Below are 20,690 nucleotides of genomic sequence, written 5' to 3'. Positions count from 1 at the left end.
GTGTTGTGAGTCACAGAGTCCCCCAGGGAGCTCACTTCTGGCGAACGAGAAAGGCAATCCTAACTTCCAGTGGCCTGGACCTCCTCCTTCCTGGGAATGCACCCTGTGGCTGAGACATGGAAGTGGTTTTGAAAGCACTGAGTCAGATTGTGGGGACACCCAGAGCCCATTTTTAATGAAAACAGCAAGCAGCAGCAGAGTCACTAAACACAGCAGAGCTTCAGCCGTCTCCTTGCCTGGTCAGGCTACTCTCTAAGCTCATCTCTAATGGAAGAAATCAGGGAGATGGAAATAAGGCAGTGGCTGGAGATTCCATACCTCAGGCAGCAAGGCTGTGGATGCAGCAGAATGGAACTATAGACTGTTAGCACTGGAGGGACTTAAAAGTCCTTCTGTACATCTCCTTCTGTATAGAGGAAGACACTGACTCCAGTGTGTATGGGCAGGACCGGGGTAACAGCACGAGTCTCCTGATGCCCATCCATGGGGTCACGGCCTGGGTGGTGTTGGACAATTCCATCCCCAGGATGGCGGCCAACTCTTGGCCAGCTGGCATGGAGGAAGTCAAGGATCCAAGGTGCCTGCCTACCTGGTGATTGGGGAGGGCAGCTGTTCTGGGTGGTGTGGCTATCCTGTGTGCCCATCAGCCCTTGGCCATCCCACTGGCATGCCCCGACCTGGGGCAGCAGGGTACAGAGTGGACTTCACATCTGATGCTGCCCTGTACCATTTCACAATTCACAGCGAGGCCAGCTCAGGCAGAGGTGCCAATAGCCCAAGGTGGCTCCAAGAGAGGGACAGGAAAGGGGAGTGGTGCTTGAGCCTGAGGTGATCGCAGAGACAGGAGTAGGGCAGAGAAGCTTGAGAGGGGCACTGGAGCCAGACAGCTTTGAACAGAGGTAGGGAAGTGGGAGGAGAAGGAAGAGAACTGGCATTTCTTGACACCTCTGTGTGCCTGGGGGCTGTTGTATACATGACTTCACTTTTATTTCTTGCCACCCTGCAAGGTAGGTGGCATCAGCCCCATTGTGCAGATTCAGAAAGGAGGTTAGGCAGCACTGCCAGGGTCACAGGGTTGTGAAGTCAGGACTCAAGCCAGGCCCCACTGACTCCCTGGCCGGGGACTCTCCCCAGGACTGTGGCACTGCAGGCACCAGGGCAGATGTGGGGCACGTGTCAGCCAAGGGGGGCTGTGAAATCAATCCCCAGACTATCTGGAGAAGTGAAAAAGAAAGAGTTGTTCTTGATTTGATGGACTTGGTGTCCTCTGGGGAACCTCAAGCACTTTCTTTCCTGGATTCCCCAGCCCCACTTTCCTCAGTGGTTTTACAGGAATTGGTACAAATCGGTGTTCCACCAAGCATGAATCCCAGCTGTGCCACTTACTAGCATTTCACCTCGAGCAAGTGACTTAAGCCCTCCAAGGCTCAGTTTCCTCCTTGGTTACAGTAGAACGGATCTGCCTCACAGGATTAGCGTGAGAATTAGATGAATTGCCCTGTGCAAAACACTTGGCTAGTGCTAGCTGTTGCTATTGTTGACGGATGGGTTTGTTGCGAGGATTAAGGAGGCGATGCGATGTGTCAGAGCCCAGCTCAGGGCTGGACTCGGCACCGGGCATAGTGCAGAGGCCTCGATCCTCCTGGGGCCTCCTGGTTGGCTGGTGGCTGGGGCTGATAGGCATGCCAAACCCCTGTGGCTGCCTTCAGTTAGAAAGGGGATTCCCCTGGGCTGTGCCTCCAGACCTGGCGGTCCTGACCTTAACCTGCCTGTTCTCTGTCATCAGAATGCTTTCCCTCTCCGCCTGACTGTCTATGCCACTGTTCATGCTCTCCACGTGCTTCCATTTTCTTTAGTCTCATTTGCAGAGAGTTGTTAGGGGTCTCTTCTGCATAGGAGAGCACTGGAGCAGTGGGGACGGTTACTGAACACCACCCAGCCTGAAGGTGGCAGAGCCAGGTCTTCTCCTCAGGGTCCAGGGTGCACTCCATCATGCCACCCCTGAGCTGGGGACTTCCCCCTTTTAACGTCTCCTGGAAGGGCTTTATGGCTTTTTTCGGCAGCCACCCTCCAGGACGGGGAATTTCCCTCTTCGGCTCAGACAGTCCCCCCTTGTCTGTCTGGCTTCTTTCTTGGAATGAATCTCACTTCCTCATCCTCACCCTTTCCAGCCTGCCACCCTTTGAGACACCAGCTGTCGCCAGTGAACTGAATTGCAGACTTTCTGAGTGGTCAGGGACTAAAAAGACTGCCCCTCCTCGCCCTCTTCCCCATTTAGGGTAGGGGTCCCTGCGATCCAATTCTTTGCGTTTTCAGAAAGTTCTATGCTGTTGAAATTAACAACCCTATGGTTCTCAGCCCTGGCTGTGCATCAGAGTCATTTGTGTGTAAGTGTGTGTCGGGGGGTGGGGGCGGCGTGGGGGGTGTGGGGAGGCACTGTGAGTGCAGGTTGGTCTTTAAAAGCAGATTCTTGCCGGGGAAGCAGACCTGGATGTTCAGCTTCAGTAGGTCTGGAATGAAAGATCCTAGAATCTATATTGACAAAAAGCTCCGCAGGTGACTCTGGTCCTCAGCCAGGGCCTCTTTTCCAACCACACCCAGATGCTCACAGTCCCCTGGACAGACCGAGCACTTTCTCCCCTCCATGGCGCCTTAGTTCCTGTGGTTTGGTTTGCCTGGAGGGGTCCTCCCAGCCCCCCTTTCTGCCTGGCAAGTTCCTACTTAGCCTGCAGGATCCAGTCCACATCCTCTCCTAGGAGGCCGTTATTTAGCGAAGCCCCCTCCTCACACTTGGCTCTCACTCCCACAATCCCATGCGTCACACCGAATCGTGGTTTGCTGTATCTGGTCCTCCTCCATCATTTGACAGCTTGAGGACAGACACACTGTCTTAGTTATTCACTTCTGTGTCTCCAGGGCTCAACCAGGAACCTGGCACACAGTAGGGCCTCTGGAAATAAGTGTAGAAGGAGTAAATCTGATTGTGTGGAGATGATCCTGGGCTCAGCAAATTGCAACATTTTTAATAACAAGTCTTTGGACTTGAGATTCCCATTTTGCCACAGGCCACACTGGATCCCCATCCACGTTGACCTCTAAAAATCAAAGCCACCTACTTAAGGCAGGTCCCCTTATCCTCGCTTCCGAGGGTCAGCTCACTAGAATCTTGCCCTGCCCTTGCAGGGGGTTGGGATGCCTTGTTGAGAGTTTGACAAAAGAAGTTTTTGGCTGAAGGTGGGATGGATCCCACCTTCAGCCACCCTGAGTTACAGAGCTCAGCCCACCATCCCGTTGTCTTCCTGTGTTTCCTGAACCCTCGACTGCCTGGCCTGCTTCATCCCAAAGCCCAAATGCCTTATAGAGCACCTTTGCTACCAGCCACCTGCAGCCTTACTCCAGACTAGAGAGGAGCATTCCGGGGCTTGAGCATTGGTTCCTGAACCAACGATGGAGTGCCTTCAGCCCTGATCCCTCACAGGGAGAGGAGAGGAACTTCTTGGGCAGGGGTCTTTATCTACCCTGCTAGATGAACATCCATCTGGGTGAAATGGGGACATCCCACCTGGTCTTGTTCACAGTCTTCCCTGGGGAGGTGCCTGCTTTCTGTTCCCACCGTTGCCGTCATTCCTGCCTTGTGGACTTCCTTAGTGCCACCCCCAGTCACCTGGCATAAGCCTCAGCTCCCCTGGTCCATGATCATACTGCCAGCAATGTGGACTCCCTCAGACACACAGCTGACCCCACCACACCTTAACCCAATGCTCCCCAGTGGCTGCCTGTGGCCCTTGGGTTCAAGCCCATTCTTCTTCCCATAGAACCAGCACCCCCTGTCCCCCACCTCCCTGGGCTCTGTTCTGCTGCTTTCCTCCTCAAGCCCTGGGCTCTTGCCAAGCTCAAGTTGCCAGGCCCTGACCTCCATCAATCCTCCACCCCTATGTTCTGAAACCTGCTCATGCTCCAAGGCCCAACTCCTTAAAGCATTTCCTCCCACCTCCAGCCAGAAGATTCTGCAGTACAATAGAATCCATTGTGATTGTCTCTGGGTGTTAGGACTCAGCGTGATTTCTCTTTTTGCTCATCTGCATTTACAGTGTTTTCAGTAATGAATAAAGGTGTACTTAGCCCTTCATTGTTTTTTCTATTTCCTGCCTTTGCGTAGTTCTTATTGTCCTCATTTTTACAGAGAAGGAAGCTGAGGCTCAGTGAAGCTCCATGACTTGCCCAACGTAACTGAGCTTATAAGTAGAGAGCTGGGATTTGATCCAGGTCTGACTGTAAGAACTGAACTATTAAATTCTAAATTATGGGGCTTCTAAGAATCTTCCTTGTTTGATGGACAGCAAATCAGAAATTTATTGATTTGCTAGATTCTGGCATTAAGGAAGTAACCTTTTGTTATTAGTCAGGATAGGTAAGTGATGCTGCAGTAACAAATTAACCTCAAAATCGTAGTGCCTTAACAAAACAAAGATTGGTTTCTTGTTCATACCAGGAGTTCAACACTGATCAGCAGGATTCTTCCATGCACCGCCGCCCGCCCCGCCCCCACCAGCCTCTTGAGCTTAGAAAGTGATGAGGCTGTGTCAATGCTGACAAGCCCTGTGTCTCATGAGCTGCTGCTTGGGTCTAGGGGTGATGTCATGACTTTTGGAGCTCATGCCAGGATTTCTGCCTAGATCTCTGAAGTGCTGTGTGTTTCTGTTGGGTTTTCGTTTGTTTTTCTCTAGTTGGTAAAGTGGGTTGAGATACTGACTGGCTTTGGGAAAGCTATATAGATGCTGAAGCTTCCTTGGAAGGAACCATCCCATCTTTCATTTTCATGGGTGTTTATGACTAGTGCCCATCTGGCATTGAATTTGTATGCAGTTTATTGAGTGCAGCCTGGTTCATTCATTTGTTCATTAATTCATTCAATCATTCCCTCATCTAACAGATCTTTACTGGGCACCTCGTCTGGCTGGCCTGGGATTTGGGAATCACAGAAAGGTAGTCCCTGTGCTCGGAGAGCTTTGACTGAGATGAATAGTCTCACTGTCAACTGAACAGAATCTAATGCTCTCTAGCAGGCACCTCTTTTAGGCCCTGAGAGGTGTAGCCATTGCCCAGGTACACGCCAGGTGGGGCCAGGCTTTCCCCTTGGTATATTCAGCATCCTGTGGATTATTATCTTCTCCAGTGAATTCACTGTCATTTCTTCTGCTTTACTGCCAAGTAAATCATTTTGCATCTAATTTCCCCCCCTTCAGCCCGAAGAAGCAAAAGTTGAACCCATAAACATACCTCCAACTCCATCCTCCCTCACTGAGGACATGGAACTTTCTGGTGAACCTGTACCTGAGAGGACCCCGGAAATCACCAACATGGGCATCCTCCAGCACAGCAGCCCAGAACAAGGCAAGTCCGGATGCACATGCCTACATAGTGGCCTTTTATTGGGTGATTACTATGTGTCCAGCCAGGGCCACGTATGTGACATACAGCATCTCATTTAACCATCCCCCCAACCCTTTAAGAAAGGGTGAGAACCACCCTCATTTTACAGACAAGATGAGGAAATTGAGCCACGGAGAAATTAAGTAACCCAGCCAGGAGCAAACGGCTTGTGAATGGCAGAGCTGACGTTTGATCTCAGGTAGCAGAGCTTCTGACCCCCAGATCTGGAGCTTTTAACTCCCAGACTCCACTCCTTCTGGGGTTTAACAGAAAAGTTTAAATAATCCTGCTGTTTGTTGAATCCCTTCGGTGTGCCAGGTGTTTGGCTATTTTGTCTCCAACACTGACAGCATACCTCCTACTCGGCAGTACTAGCTACTGTTTTCTAGGTGGAAAAATCAAACACTTAGAAGAGCTAAGTCCAGAGTCCCCACCCTTTCTGACTTTTGCCACAAACACCCCAACTTTCAGAGGATCAGCTAAACTCCGTTGTGGCACAAGTGAGAAGCCGATGGCCAGAGAGAGGCTGGTTACCCAGCAAGGCAACAGTAGCACCTAGGAGGACAGCTGGTCCCCTGGCTGCCCGTCCAGAACTCTGGCCCCTGCCTCTTGTCCCCTGACCTGTGCAGAGGAGCACTGACAAAAGCCCAGACGTGAAACACTAGCCCCCAGGCACTCGCTTGGCATATGCCCAAACCCTGAAATTGCTTGTGGTTTCTGCCATTTCACAGAGGGGCTGTCACTTCAGACTGAAGATGTGGGTACCAGATCACTCCTGGCAGCACTGTTCTTAGGAATGAAAACAACCCAAACTGCCCGCAGTAGGGATTGGTTGGGCAAATTCTATTTCATTCATACATATAGCCCTGACACTGGTGATACAGAAAATTTAATGACCCGGGGACATGTTTGTAATATGATCCCCCAAAAAAGCAGATTCTAAAACGATGTGTCTATGACCCTAATTTTGAAAATATGTTATTTATATCTATTTACATATAGCTATGTAGAGCGATGTGTGTGTGTGTGTGTGTATTAGATACACCACATATTAGATGTAATATTCATCAAAATGCTATGAGCAGTTATCTCTGGGTGGTAGGATTGTGGATGGTTTTTACTTTATTGTACTTCTGTATTTTATTAATACAAGTCTTCTACAATAATATTTATCACCATCCTTTTTGCTTCTGCCATCAGTTAATACGTGTTATTTTAACAACTAAATCTGGGGAGTCTGTGGGTCAGAGAAGGTATAGAGTATTGGACAGAAAAAAAATGCAGGATGATTTAATAACGTCATGACACAGCCAAGGCAGGGAGTTGCTGTGGAAATACTGCCCGCTGGGGAGAGTCAGACAGTTTGGAAGGCGGCCCTGCTCAGCCCCCTATTTGCTGTCGGCCTGGGGCAAGTTTCTGATCAGTTTCCAAGCTTCAGATTCCTTAGCTGTCCTCTGGGAGTGTGAACAATCCCCACTGCTGGGTGGATGAGAGGGCTGAATCTAGCCGCAGTTGTGGAAGTGGTTTCTGAATTGCGAAATGCTTTTCTCAGGGGTGGAATTAGGATCTCTGAGCAAGGGGCAAGGCGAAGGGGCTGGGGCGAGGGCTTTCCTAGACTGAGGAGATGAGGTCCACGTGGGGACCGGCTCCAATCCCAACGGCGCTTCCCTGACACCATCTTGGCCCATAGAAGGGGCCACCCCACCTCCTTCATCGCAGAAGTCAGGTCTTGGAGGCCAGGCAACCGGCTGCTTGCACGGCACCCCCTGGTGGTCAGAGCAGGGAGGACGAGCTTGCGTGACCCGTGCTAGCTGCTGTTCCATCACCGGGTGGGACAGGAGTGGGGAGGGGGGACAGAGTCCTGTGGAGGATTTGGCACCTCCCCCAGCGTGACTGTGACATGGGACCTGCGTAAGCACAGCGTGTGTGGGAAGAGCTGGCCTGGGGAGAGGCTGACCTGGCTTCAGGGCCCTTCCCAGCCTCAGCCTCATTCCCAGGGTTAATACAGGGGTGTTAAGTGTGGATCCGGCAGGACACACCTGCCATGGGGTGATAGTGCGGAGGCTGAAACCGTGAGATTCCCACTCAGGATCTGCCCACCTGCAGGAAGGTGGTGGGAGGGGTCCCGGTGTGCAGGACAGGTGGACCAGCAGGAGGGTTACTGGAGGGAGAGCATGGGACACACTTGCCATGGGCCCAGCCATAATAGGCGTGCAGTCATGGTAGCACAGCTTCTTCTATTTTTTTTTCTTTTGAGACGGAGTCTTGCTCTGTCGCTCAGGCTGGACTGCAGAGGCACAATCATGGCTCACTGCAGCCTCTGCCTCCCAGGCATTAGCTCCTTGTTTGCTTATTTCAAATGCCTCAGGCTCCTGAACAGCTGGATCTACAGGTGCATGCCGCAATGCCGGGCTAATTGTTTTGATTTTTAGTAGAGATGGGGTCTCATTATGTTGCCCGGGCTGATCTTGAACTCCTGAGCTCAAATGATCCCCCCACCTCAGCTTCCCAAAATACTGGGATTGCAGGCATGACCCACCATGCCCAGCCAATGAATAACTTTTCTTTGTTTCAAAATTACATTTGCTTTTTTTTTTTTTTTGAGATGGAATCTCACTCTGTCACCTAGGGTGGAGTACAATGGTGCAATCTTGGCTCACTGTAATCTCTGCTTCCCAGGTTCAAGTGATTCTCCTGCCTCAGTCTCCCGAGTAGCTGGGGTTACAGGCATGTGCTACCACACCCGCCTATGTTTTGTATTTTAGTAGAGATGGGGTTTCACCATGTTGACCAGGCTGGTCTCCAAACTCCTGACCTCAAGTGATCTGCCCACCTCAGCCTCACAAAGTACTGGGATTACAGGCTGGTTTTTAAATTGCAAAAGAAAGATACACATGAGGGAACAATTCAATTAACATTTGGCTGTATAAACCAGAAAAATAATAGTCTCTTCTATCCTCCGGAAAATATCAATACTAAACACGGTGATTTAGCTAAATATATAAATATATAGGCACATATATATATATATATATATATATATATATATATATAACACATAGATTTGTATATATTATATATGTCATACAGTAATCATTATATAACATGAATATGTTGCAGTCATATATAATAATGATACAACATGTATACTCATAGTTTTGAACATTTTATCAGTTGCTTACTATATGCCAGGGGCTGTCCTCAATGCTTTATTCGCATTAACTTACTTAGTCCTTGTGACACAGTACTCAAAAGAACCCTTTGAGGTGGGAATTATTGTAATCCCCCATTTCTAGATAAGGACAGCGCCTGGAATGGAAACCACAGCCGCCTTGCCCTGTTATGTTGTTCTGCAATTTGGTTTTTTTTCCCCCTCTTGACCCTGTGTCATGGTATCTGAACATCTTTCCAAGTGAGTGGGTGAAGAGATATCTCATTCTTTTCTAAGACTGCAAAATGATACTGATAGCAGAATGCCTGCTTCCCGTAGGGTCTGGTGAGATCCTGAATGACACGCTGGAGGGAGTTCATTCTGTGGATGGTGACCCCATTACTGACAGCGGCTCAGGGGCTGGGGCCTTCCTTAACATCGCTGAAGAAAAGGTGAGTAGATGGTGAATTTCATTTGATTAGTCAGTAGGAGGCTTGTTTGCTTATTTCAAACTTGATGATGATTTTGTTGAGCACCAGAGAGAACCACGAGGGTTTTGGTTGAACAGCATCAAGACTGCCTCTGTTCTCATGGTACAGAGGAGGTCAGAGTCCCAGGGCCACAGAGGCTCTCCAGGGATGCACAGGACTGGTGGGGGACACGCAGTACAAGTTTGTGCTCACACTTGCCTGTGATAAGTGTCCAGGCCTCACCAACACAACCCCACCCTCCTGCTCAGTTGTGAAGACACGTGGATTTATCGGCCCTTTAGTCCTCTTCCAGACAGAATCAGATTAACTGCAGGTGTTCATGCTATTGTTTGGTAATTGGCTTTTACACCTGCGAAGCCAGTTTTTGAAATGCTGGGCTCCCTAGGGTGCAAAATTAAAGCATAAATAGTTTTCTCACGATGGCCCCTGCTGGAAACCCACAATGCCAATTCATTCTTTCCCTTCTCCTGGGATGAAAAACTTAAGACAATCTTCACAGCTCTCTCAGTCACTATCTGGTAATAGTCGATTTTCACAGATTTTAAAAGTCAAGCCCAACATAATATCAAAAATTCCACAAAATTACAAGCAGTTTCCCCTCCATACTCAGGCCTGCTGCAGACTAGGAATCTGCCAGGAAAGGGAAGCATGGTTAGGGTTTCCTCTCTATCTTCTGACTTCTCCTCCTTATCCTCATGACCTCCCCATCTCTAGAGCTATTGTTAACATCTGCAGGGGCCGACCCACCTGGAGAAATGGGCACAGATGTACCTGGCTGGTCAAACTGAGATCTGGGCTTCTTGTATGGAAGATGCCTGCTGTTGGAACTCTCTCTTATGGGGGCTTTTGTGGTTCCTGGGAGAGCTTCCTGCAGGGGATCTAGGACCAAAGTTCCATCATTGGCTTTGGAACTTCTGCCTGGACTTCCACCACATACCGGGTGCCCTGATCTTCCTCATGGCCCGTTGAGCACAGCCCACCTCAGCATGGCTTTAGCCAGCTCCTTGGGAGGGATTATATCTTGTCTATCTCCAGCGAAACAACTGCAGGACAAATACTTTTCGCTTCGCCATCGCTCTCCCCTCTCTCTCCTCTCTTCCTTCCCTCCTCTCCCCTTTCTTTCTCTCCCCCTCCCCTCCCCTCCTTTCCCCTCCCCTCCTCTCCCCTCCTTTTCCCACTTCCCTTCTCTTCTTTCTCCCTCACCTCCCCTCCTCTCCTCTCCCCTTTCTCTCTCTTCCTTGTCCCTCTGTCCCAACTCTGGATCTAAATGGCTCCCTCCTTTCACCTTTTGTCTCCCTGGAGAGAATCGGACATCAGTCCCTGTGCCTCCCAAATTCCAAGAAACACATACCCAGCTCACCAAATGGTTTGGAGTGAAAAGAGGGGGCAGAGCCAAAGCACACTGGAAACTCTTTCCAAAGGAATTCTTGCTCTCCAGGCACCCAACCCAAAATGAGTCCTGTGCAGTTGCTTACACAGCCTGGAGGTGGGAGATGGGCAGAAGCTGGTAGAACGGGTGCCATTTCCTTGTCTTAGCATGGGGAGATTACCTGATATGTGTGAAATGCCACTTGTCCTGTGGGGCTTTCGCTGATGCCGAGTTAGAAAGAGTCTCATCTTAGCATCCTGTGACCTCAACTTTCCTCTAATTGCTTTTTGGGACAGTAATTCTGCTAGGACTTAATACGTTTTATGAAAAAGGGGCTCTGTGGTCACATTACTTTGGGAAATGCTGCACTCTACATTCCCCTTTTATAGATTCTGAGAAGCCCTGCAAAAAGGAAATCTTTTTAACTTTGATTAGCCTGGTGTTTTACGTAACCAAAAGAACCACCTTTTTGCATTAAATAAACAAACTTTGGGAAATGAGGAAGGACATGGTTTGGTGTCACAGCACCAAAGCTGCTCTCTCTTTCCATTTCCCCCATTGCTATGAAACCTTCAGAGAATCTGCCTGTGCGTTCCCAAAGGAAACTGAGTCGCAGGGAAAGAGAAGAAGCAGGAATGTCTGTCTCCCAGTCTAGAGAAGGCTGAGGAGGCCGGAGGTGCTACCTGCACATTTCTGAAGCACCACCCATGGGCAAAGACATTGTCTAATGGCTTCTGGATGGGTCTATGGGGAGGCCACAGGGAGGCAATGTGTCTCAGCAGAAATATCTAGAGCTAGACCGGGCTGACTCAGGAGCAGTGATTTCCCTGTTACTGCAGGTACAGACACTGGGAGTCAAACACAAGACATAGGTGCCTGGGCAGTCTCTCCTATCCCAGGAATTATGAAACCATAGATGTGAAAGTCCTTGAGGGAAAGAAGCCACAGAAATACAGTGATTGGAGGAGGCTGGGCAGTCTGTTCTCTCAGCCACAGGCATGTTGATGGGGACTCGGTGACGTGGCCTCTTGTGATGCCTTTGTTTTCAGAATTTAGCAGCAACAGCAGCGGGACTGGCCGAGGTGGCCATCAGCACTGCTGGGGAAACAGAGGCTGGCAGTGTGCCCACTGGGGGACCGACCCTCTCTATGTCCACCCAGAACCCAGAGGACGGGGTCACTCCAGTAAGTAGCTCCGAGTGCCAGCTCTCCTTCACCTGTGCCTGGGGTTGGGGGTTGTGTTGAGTGGGAGCAGTCATTGGCTTTCCCCATCTGTCTGCGAAACACAGTGACAGTCTCATGGGACTGGTCTGTTGGAGTAAGCACTAAATAACATTGGTCATTTAGTGGCGAGGTTAAGAGCACCACACTGTGCTGGGCACCAGGCCTGGTTTCAGGGATCAATAGTAAATAGGGTAGACCTGATTCCTGAAGACGGGGTGGTAGGAGGGGCTGTGGTAAGTGGTAGGTGAAGCACAGGATGCGCTGGGAGCACCGAAAAGGAGTCCTGGAGCCCAGGCTTGGGGGCACAGAAGCTTTCTGGGGAAAGGGTGCTGAAGGCGACCTGAGAGGGAAAGGAGAAGTCGTCTAGCGGAGTGGATGAGGCAGGCATTTCAGCAAGGTGGGCTGGCAGGTGCAAAGGCCTGGAGCCTGAAGAAGGGCAGCATGCCTGCAGGTCAAGTGTGAATCAGGGGTGGGGAGAGGTGGCTGGAGAGCTCTGAGGACACAGAGAAGATTCAGCAGAAGTAGGGAGTCACTGAAGGGTAAGAAACCAGGAACGGATGTAGCCAGATTAGAATTCCAGCAGATCACCTGACTACCGAGTGGTGAAAGATGGGGAAGCAAACTTGGAGAAGGGGGATGGGCTTGGGGGCTGTGTTGGAGGTCAGGTGAGTGGTGGTGCCAGCCTGCTCTGGGGTGTGGCCAACAATGTCATGTCCTCCCAGAAGTCCCAGTGAGCAAGGGACTGAGAAGCATCCCTTGAATTTGTCCATTGACGGTGATGGCCTTGGGGAGAGCAGCTTCAGAGTTGTCGGAGCAGTGGAAGCCAGATGGCACTGGGCTAGGGAGAGAGCGGGACAGGGAGCGGTCCATGAGGGTAGACTACCTTCAAGAAAGAGGTGGAGTCCCAGGACCTGAACTTCTGTCCCAACACAGTGACTTAAAGCACCAGTAGAAGCTGCACTCTGATTAGGGGAGAGCTTGGAAGGGCTGCTGGTGAGCCCATGCCCCTCGGTGTTGGCAGGGAGGGGCTGATGGCACACCACACAGGCGGAATGCTGGGGTGGTCTCGTGAGGAACCCAGGCTTCTGTATTTCTGCCTGATGTCTTACTGTGGGTTTCCGTGTGAGGTGAGGTCTTGGTGTAGAGGTGCTTTGACAGGGAGCGCGTGGAGAACGCAGTGCTGGAGGGGCCCTGGCTGGCTATTCCGCACCACACTGTGGTGGATCAGCATCATGGGGCACTGACCTGGTTCATGCTGACTTTCTATTCAGGGTCCAGATAATGAAGAGATTTTAGCAGCAACAGCAGCAGGGGAGGCCAAGGCACCCGCCAGCACGCCTGGAGAAGCAGAGGCCAGTGGTATGCCTTCCGGGGAGCCGGACCTCTCCGTGTCCACCCAGAGCCTCGGGGAAGAAGCCACTGTGGTAAGGATTGTACAGTGCCTGGAGGTCAAGGTCATGGCAGGAGCAGCCCCTGGCCTTCTCAGAGTGTGGGGCTCCTGCTCAGCAAACCCAGGGGAGCCTGAAGCAGGGGGGTCTCTGACCAAATACTCATTTGGGAGTGGAGTTTGCCAAGGCATGGGTGAGTGTGGTGAAGCCCCTGGAGGCCAGTGGGCAGCCGGGCCCTGGGGATGGGTGAGTTGGAGAGGAGGCGTGTGTCCCAGAGCTGCGTGCAGAGCTCTGCTGCCTTCACCCCCGGGGGGCGCGAGCCAAAATGGAGGAGTGGCAAGCTCTCAGAGGGCAGCAGGAGTCAGGCTTCATGCAGCAGGCCCCAGTAGGGGTCAGAAGGCACGGCCAGCCTTCCCAGCCCTCTCCTCATGCAGCGCACAGACACTGTCCAGCTCCTGAAGGCAGGACACAGCATCCCAAGGCACTTGGCCAGTCTGTCCCTATGCTGTCTCTACAATGGGTGCCCTCAAGTTCTTCCAGCTCAGCTGATTCAAACCTGAACTTCTTTCCACTCCTATCTTCCCACCTCAAATGAATGGGACTATCATCTTCTAGTCACCTAATCCAGCATTTTCTTTTCTCTCCCTTAAGTTCTACATCCCATCAACCATCAAGTCTTGTTGATTTTTCTGCACCAACACATCATGAATCGCTGGCTCCGTCCTTCTCCAGCGCTGGCCTCTGCACTGAGTTGCTGCGTCCCAGCCCAGTCAATTGCTAAGGGCCCTTCTGGCCACCTCCATCCTCTCACATCTTGTCTCCAGTCTGCCTGCCCCTGCTTGGAAGCTTCCCATCGCCCTTCCCTGCAGACCCAGCTCCCTTTCTGGCCTGACAGTCCTTCCAGGGTCTGGCCTGCCCAACCTTGCTGACCAACTCTTGGGCTCCTCCTCTCTGGCTCTCAGCACTTCAGCTATACTGACCTTCCAGTTTCTCCATCATGCCTCTCTTCTTCTTGCCTCATATCCTCTTCTCTCTGCTGAAAACCTTTCTCCCTCCTCTCCTCCTTTTAATTCTTGCTTATCCTTTAGAGTTCAGCTCAAACACCGCTTCCTCAAGCCCATGTCATTCCGCACTGTGAAATCTCCCCACTCTTGTCCTCAGAAGGCCTCATCATCATTGTAGTTGATAATAAACTTGGCAAATAGTTCACGTCTGGCTCCCTACCAGAATGTAAGCTCTGCTAAAACAGAGATTACAGATACAGTATTTTGTTCATTAACGTACTTTATTCCTGATTAATGGTAGGCATTGGATGAATATCTGCCGAGTGAGTGAATGGCTGGGTAATCAGGATGTCACAGATCAACAACCCTGGCCTTTGATGTCATTGCACGCGCTTGTGTCCCTGGTCTGTGCTGGTCAGGTAGTCTTCAGCCTTTTAGCATGCATACTGGGAAACCTTGCAGTGGGGCGGGCATGCACTGATGGCGCCTCAGGCCACTGGGCAGTTATATGGATTATTTTATTGAACAAAGTGGTTTTGTTCTCCTTCTTCCTTTTCCAGTTGTCCTTTCTTTTCCTCTTCCTCGCCTCCCCTCCCTTTCCCTTTTCTTTAAAGTCACATCACAGAGTGGGAAAGCCAGGGATCAGGTCCCAGTTCTACCAAGTCTTAGCTTAATAGAAACTAGAACCTGACCAGCAGAGTTGTCTGAAAATCGAAGGGCTGTCTGTAGAGGTGGTGAGATCCTAGTTACTGGAGGTGTATAAGCTGTAAACCAAGAGTATCTGAAACAAGTCTCAATCAATTTGGGAAGTTTATTTTGCCAGGTTTAAGGATGCACCTCAGGAGCTCCTGATGACATGTGTCCAAGGTGATTGGGCATAGCTTGGTTTTAGCATTTTAGCGAGACATGAGACATCAATCAATATTTGTAAGATGTACCTTGGTTCTGTCCAGAAATGCAGGACAACTCAAAGTGGGGAGGTGTTTCATCTACCTAAAACACCTTCCATGTTTTAGGTAGATAAAAGATAAACTGTTGCATTCTTTCGAGTTTCTGATTAGCCTTTCCAAAGGAAACAATCAGATATGCATTTATTTCAGTGGGAAGAGGGATGACTTTTAGTTCTGTGTTTCCTTTTTCTGTAAGGAATTTCCTTATGGACAAATTGTGAAGGAGGTGTGTGCCTTTCTTATCTTAGTAGGTATTTTTTTAAAGGAGTAGAATGGGAGGCAGGTTTGCCCTAAGCAATTCCCAGCTTGATTTTTCCCTTTGGCTTAGTGATTTTGAGGTCCTGAGATTTATTTTCCTTTCACATTTCCCCCTTTTAAAAATCTTTCAGTTAAAGCATGTTAAAGAAAATGAATATTTAGTCTCAGCTTTCATTGATCTCTCATGGCTAGGATGGTTTATTCCTAGACAGGTAGGTCCCATGTTATTAGCAAAGTTCATTTTTAGCAGGTTGTGAAGTCTCATATTCTACAAGAGAAAATAGGGGGGGAAAGGGAGAAAAACAACAACTAAAAAAAGAACAATCCTGGAAAGTTGATATAGGTCATATTACTCTGAAGCCCATACATCGTAGGCAGCAATGAAAGTGGCTTATGTATGTAAATAGGCTGCAGTTATTTTCCTCTGAAGTTTAAGTTGTCTAGCTTCAGTTCACAGGCCTTAAAAAAAGCATGGCCTAATTTTTAGTGATTTCAAATCAGGAAAAGTGGGGAAAAAAGAAAAGGAAGAAGAAAAGAAATTGGAAAACATGATTTTGGAGACTTGTAGCCAGGAAGAATTTTAGAATTCAGTCCAAACTGTAGAAAATAATAAAAATTGAAAAACATTAGGCAAGACCGAAATCTAACAACAGGTGTTCTGTAGTTTGTTTTAAAACATAGTGTTCTCTTTCCAATCCTATTTTCATTAAATAAAAATTGTAGGACAAATTCATTTGCAAATTAAGTTTTAGTCTTATTATACTTGGCCTGAGTATTTGCATAAAGTCAGCAAGCATAGTTCTTTGCCATATAGGCTCCTCTTTTTTTTTAAATTGACTTTTCTGGAACTTTATTCCATAAGGAATCTTAGATTTGACTTGAATGCCTTAAGCACAGCCCATGCCTGCAAATACCTGTATTAATTGGGCGAAGTCCTCACCTTGAGGTCTTAAAAAAACTTTGGGCTCCTGAGCCTGTCAGAAAGTGACATTCTTTACTTACCACAGGTCAGGAATCTGTACAGAGATTGTGTAGACAAGGTATGAGGCAAGGGGCTTTTATTGGCTCTATAAATCAACTTTGGTTCCTTAAAGGAGTCTGTATCTGATAGCATGCCATTCAAGTCAAAACCTTGGTAAAATAACCAGTGTCTTCAATTGTGTTCTATTACAAAGAAAAACAGATTGTTACCACACTTATGCAAATAACTGTATTGTCATAGGTTAAGAATACTCACAATTAATGTCCAAGTTTTAGAGAAATCAGGTAGAAATATGCTCCAAATTTTGTTTATATGAGTATAATTTATTCCATTTTTGTTGTTATTGTTGTTGAGACTGAGTTTTGCTCTTGTCACCCAGGCTGGAATGCAGTGGCATGGTCTCAGCTTACTGCAACCTCTGCCTCCTGGGTTCAAGAGATTCTCATGCCTCAGCCTCCCAAGTAGCTGGGATCACAGGCATGCACCACCACACCTGGCTAACTTTTGTATTTTTAGTAAAGATGGGGTTTCACCATGCTGGTCTCAAACTCCTGACCTCAGGTGATCCACCGACCTCAGCCTGAACCAGGGGCATGGGTGAAGGGGCACAGCTCCTCATGCCAATTTCATTTCAGGGTCCAAACAGTGAAGAAAGTTTAACAGCAGCCACAGCTGCAATCGAAGTGCCCCTCAGTACTTTCGAGGATGAGGAAGCCAGTGGGATCCCCACAGACGTCCTGGCACCCACCACAGCCACTGCGGGCCCTGAGCAGGCAGTCACTTCTGTAAGTGTCATCTGGTGTCCTCTTTGGCTCACAGGGGAGAGACAAGTCTGCATTGTGAGACAACAGTTCTCCTTGGCCTTGGCAGGGGCACCTGCAGCTCGGTTATGAGCACATGTCTAGTGGGCAGTGGCCGGAGGGAGGCAGGATGCAATGCTGGAGTGTGGCAGCAGCTCCAGCCCTGCTCCCTCCTAGCCTTGCTCAAGAATTTTCTCATAGAGATGAGTGGTCCACAGTTGGCGCTGAGGCTTAGAGGAAATACATATTTCAGAAGGGGTATGCTGGGGTAACGATGATTGTAGATAAGAATGTGCTTTGAAACTGGGCTGGCACTGCAGAAATGACAGTTACCCCAACTCCCCAGCTGCCTCGTGAGCCAGGAGAGGTGGCACATCATGCTGGTTTTGTTTTCAGGGTCCTGGTGATGAAGAAGACTTGGCAGCAGCCACCACAGCGAAGCCCCCCACCACAGCTGGTGGTGAAGAGTCTGGCAGCCTTCCCCCTGATGGGCCACCGCTGCCCCTGCCCACAGTGGCTCCTGAAAGATGGGTCACTCCAGTAAGTGGCATAGAACTGTAAAGATTTGACTTGGCAGACCTTACGGGGAGGGAAAGAAAGGCCAGAATTGTGGGAGGGGTTGGCCCCAGCTTTGTCAGAGGCAGGTTTTCACGTTGGTTTGCAAATTTGGGCGTTTGAGGGCCTTTAACCTGGGGAACGCGTGAGGAGACGGCAACCCATAGAGAAAAAGCAAGAGATTAAAATCAAGGGGACCTAGCTGTGTGTCCCAGACTGATATTTGGATTGAAATGTGTTCTAACAGTCAGTGCTGTTACAGGGGCAAAGCTGACAGTAAGACGTGGTGGGTCTGTAGAGGGGATGAGAGCATCAGCACTGTGTGTGTGTTGGGGGTGACCTCCAAGTCCCTGCCATCATGAGTTCTTATGACTCTTGGCTGCAACGGTGTGCCCTTAAGCAAATCCTTTAATTTTTTTGGCCCTCCGTTTCCTCATCTGTGAAAATGAATGGCTGCAAGGCCAAGTCCGAGAATGCAGGTCGGAGAATGTTTACAAAGCTCTGTACACATACCTGGGGTTGTCACCACTTAAGGGCTATAACTGTGTCATTTAGAAATGGGAAGCCCAGAGCTGGCCCTCAGCTTGGGCTTGTGTGAAGCAGGGACTGAAATTGCTCTTGCAATGTGAACACATTTTTAAAGGAAAACATCTCTGTGGTGACCAGCATGGGCTCGTTAGTTTCCCGAGTACCACTTGGTCATGCACACTTTGAAAGCCACAACTCAGGCTACGGTCGGGTGGCCCATTGGCCACAGTGTGGCAGGACTGACCTGTGAGGGGACGGGCTATGGGACGGGAGATCAGGCCTCCTGAGGTCCTGAATGCCCCTTGTTCTGGAGCCTCTTCCAGCAGTTGTCACGCTGCTGCCTGTCTCTTTAGAGTTGTCTTCCATTCATTCGTTGATTCGCTCGTTGACTGGACACATAGCGGCTCTGGGCCTGCAGTCGGGATACTTGTAGATATAGAAGATTGAGACCTCACTCCTGTCCCCAACGAATTTACAATCAAGGGGCAGGAAATACACCATCTGAACTGACACTGGTTAAGCACTCTGTGCTCCAAGTTTATCTGATTCCCTTCATACCACCTCTCTTCAGTATAAGGTATATGGGAGGTAAGATGTGGAGAGGTAAAGTCACCTACCACTGTTGCCTGCCTCTAAGAGGTGCAGCTGGGATTTGAACCTGGGCATGCTGGTCTGCAGAGTTTGAGCTCTTGAGCTTCACACAGCTGAAGTCTTCATCTGTGAGAGTGTGGTGTGGTGGAAAGACCCTGAACTGGGGCCCAGGAGGTCGAGGTTCCACTTCCAGGGATGCTGCTCGCTTGTGGTGTGCCCTGGACCTCCTTGTCATCATCTATAAAAGGAAAAAGATGAACAACTCTGGCTTTCAACTGGCTTTCAACATTAGAGATGCCTGGGAAGCTTAAAACAATGTGGGTGTCTGAGTCCAGTGCTAGACCAGGTAACTGAGACGCTGGGACTTGGACTTTGGGCTTGCAGGGCATCCTCGTGGGCAGCCAGCTCTGGACCCACCTGCCCACGCGCTGTGACTTCCTAAACAACATCACCTGCTCTTCTGCACCTCACCCCAAGGTATGCACAAAGCACCAAGTTCAAATCTCCCCAGTGATGCCACATCAGGGCAGACAGAGCCAGTTCTCCTTTTTCTTTCTCTTTTTAACTTTTTATTATTAAAAACTTTAAAATGTCACAAAGGAACTTAGAATAGTACAATTAACCCCCATAAACCTATCGCTCAGTTTGAATAATTATCAACACTTTGCCAATCTTTCTTCACCTGTTCCACCTCCTACCACCAAAGTTTTTGGAGGGAAGGGGAATACCGGAGTATTTAAAAATCAACCCCAAACATCCTATCATTTAACTGGTAAATCATTCACCGTGTATGGCTGATAGCGTGATCTGGTACCGTTTTTTTTTTTTTTTTGGTCACAGCCACAGTGTCGTAATCCTTCTAACAAAATTAGCCGTGGTTCCTTCATGTTTTCTAATGCCCTGGTTATTTTGTTTCAAAATACCTCTTTCCAGTTAGCTTGTTTGAATCTGAATCCAAACAATGTCTACACATTGCATTTGGTTGTCTTAAGTTTCTCTTAATCTCTTGTCACCTGCCTTCTTTTTCCCTTTTGCCATTAATTTGTTAAAGAAACTGGGTCAGTTTCTTCCTTAGACCCTTTGTGTTTTCAGCTTTGAGCAGTCAGTCTGGTAAGGCTGGCTGTGCTCATGGAGTGTGAGGGTTACTGCTACTGGGAAGGTCTTTGTCTACATATATTAACAACCATAAGAGTGCATGTTGCTGACCCAGAAACTTCTCTTTTAGCAATTGATTCTAATGGAGGTAGTCTAATAGCCTTTGTTGCTGTTGTTTAAAAAAAAAAAAAAAGGCTTTGTTTACAAGGATGCTAATCTCAGCATTGTCCACAATAGAGAAAATTTGGGTATAATTTAATTAGCCAACAATAGAAGTTTAATTGAATTAAAGTATAGTCAAACAATAGAGCATTATGTAGCTAATAAAACTATACTTGTTAGGAATATTTAATGATGGGGGAAATGCTTAGCATACAATGTTAAGTGAAAGAAGCTGGTTATAAACCTGAGTATAGTGTGTGGTTAGCTATTTAAAAACACACCCATGTAAAAACACTAGAAGAAAATACCCTTGGTAAATGTCAGTTGTTGCCACAAAGTGGTGTAACTGTGGAAGGTTGTTAGGTTCTTAATACATTGTGGTATTTTCCACTATGGGGGTTACAGTGTTTACGACATTTTTTAAAAGCTCTGAGAAGGCAAAGAGACAGAAAGAGAGACAGACACAGTGAGTGTTAGAGACAGAATGACAGAGAGAAAGAGAGAGAGAGATGGAGACGTGGACACACAGCATTTCTTCCTGGCATGTAACTGATGAAGACAGATTGCCGCTAAGTGCCCACTTTAGGAATCTGCAGCGAACTCAGATGAATGCCCCGATTCCTGAGCAGATAGTCCAAAAGCACAAGATTGTCAAGAAGGTACCCACCCTGAAATAGCAATCGAATCAGGTTTTTGTTTGTTGGTTTTTC

The 20,690-nt window shown here is 48.7% G+C and overlaps 1 protein-coding gene across 1 annotated transcript in view; it reads left to right on the top strand.

Moving 5' to 3' along the window:
• Positions 1 to 20,690, top strand: part of COL15A1 (collagen type XV alpha 1 chain) — a 115,436-nt gene that overhangs the window by 43,327 nt on the left and 51,419 nt on the right. The window contains exons 6-11 of the mRNA XM_017527723.2: positions 5,247 to 5,394; positions 8,924 to 9,036; positions 11,494 to 11,628; positions 12,939 to 13,091; positions 16,885 to 17,034; positions 17,446 to 17,589. Coding sequence (XP_017383212.1) covers positions 5,247 to 5,394; positions 8,924 to 9,036; positions 11,494 to 11,628; positions 12,939 to 13,091; positions 16,885 to 17,034; positions 17,446 to 17,589 — 843 coding nt within the window. The remainder of the gene's footprint in view (positions 1 to 5,246; positions 5,395 to 8,923; positions 9,037 to 11,493; positions 11,629 to 12,938; positions 13,092 to 16,884; positions 17,035 to 17,445; positions 17,590 to 20,690) is intronic.

The sequence above is a fragment of the Cebus imitator genome, unplaced genomic scaffold (genome assembly GCF_001604975.1).
Source record: "Cebus imitator isolate Cc_AM_T3 unplaced genomic scaffold, Cebus_imitator-1.0 Scaffold51, whole genome shotgun sequence".
Classification (NCBI taxonomy): domain Eukaryota; kingdom Metazoa; phylum Chordata; class Mammalia; order Primates; family Cebidae; genus Cebus; species Cebus imitator.
The sequence above is the reverse complement of the archived record's forward strand: the minus strand, read 5'-3'. Positions and strand labels throughout refer to the sequence as shown.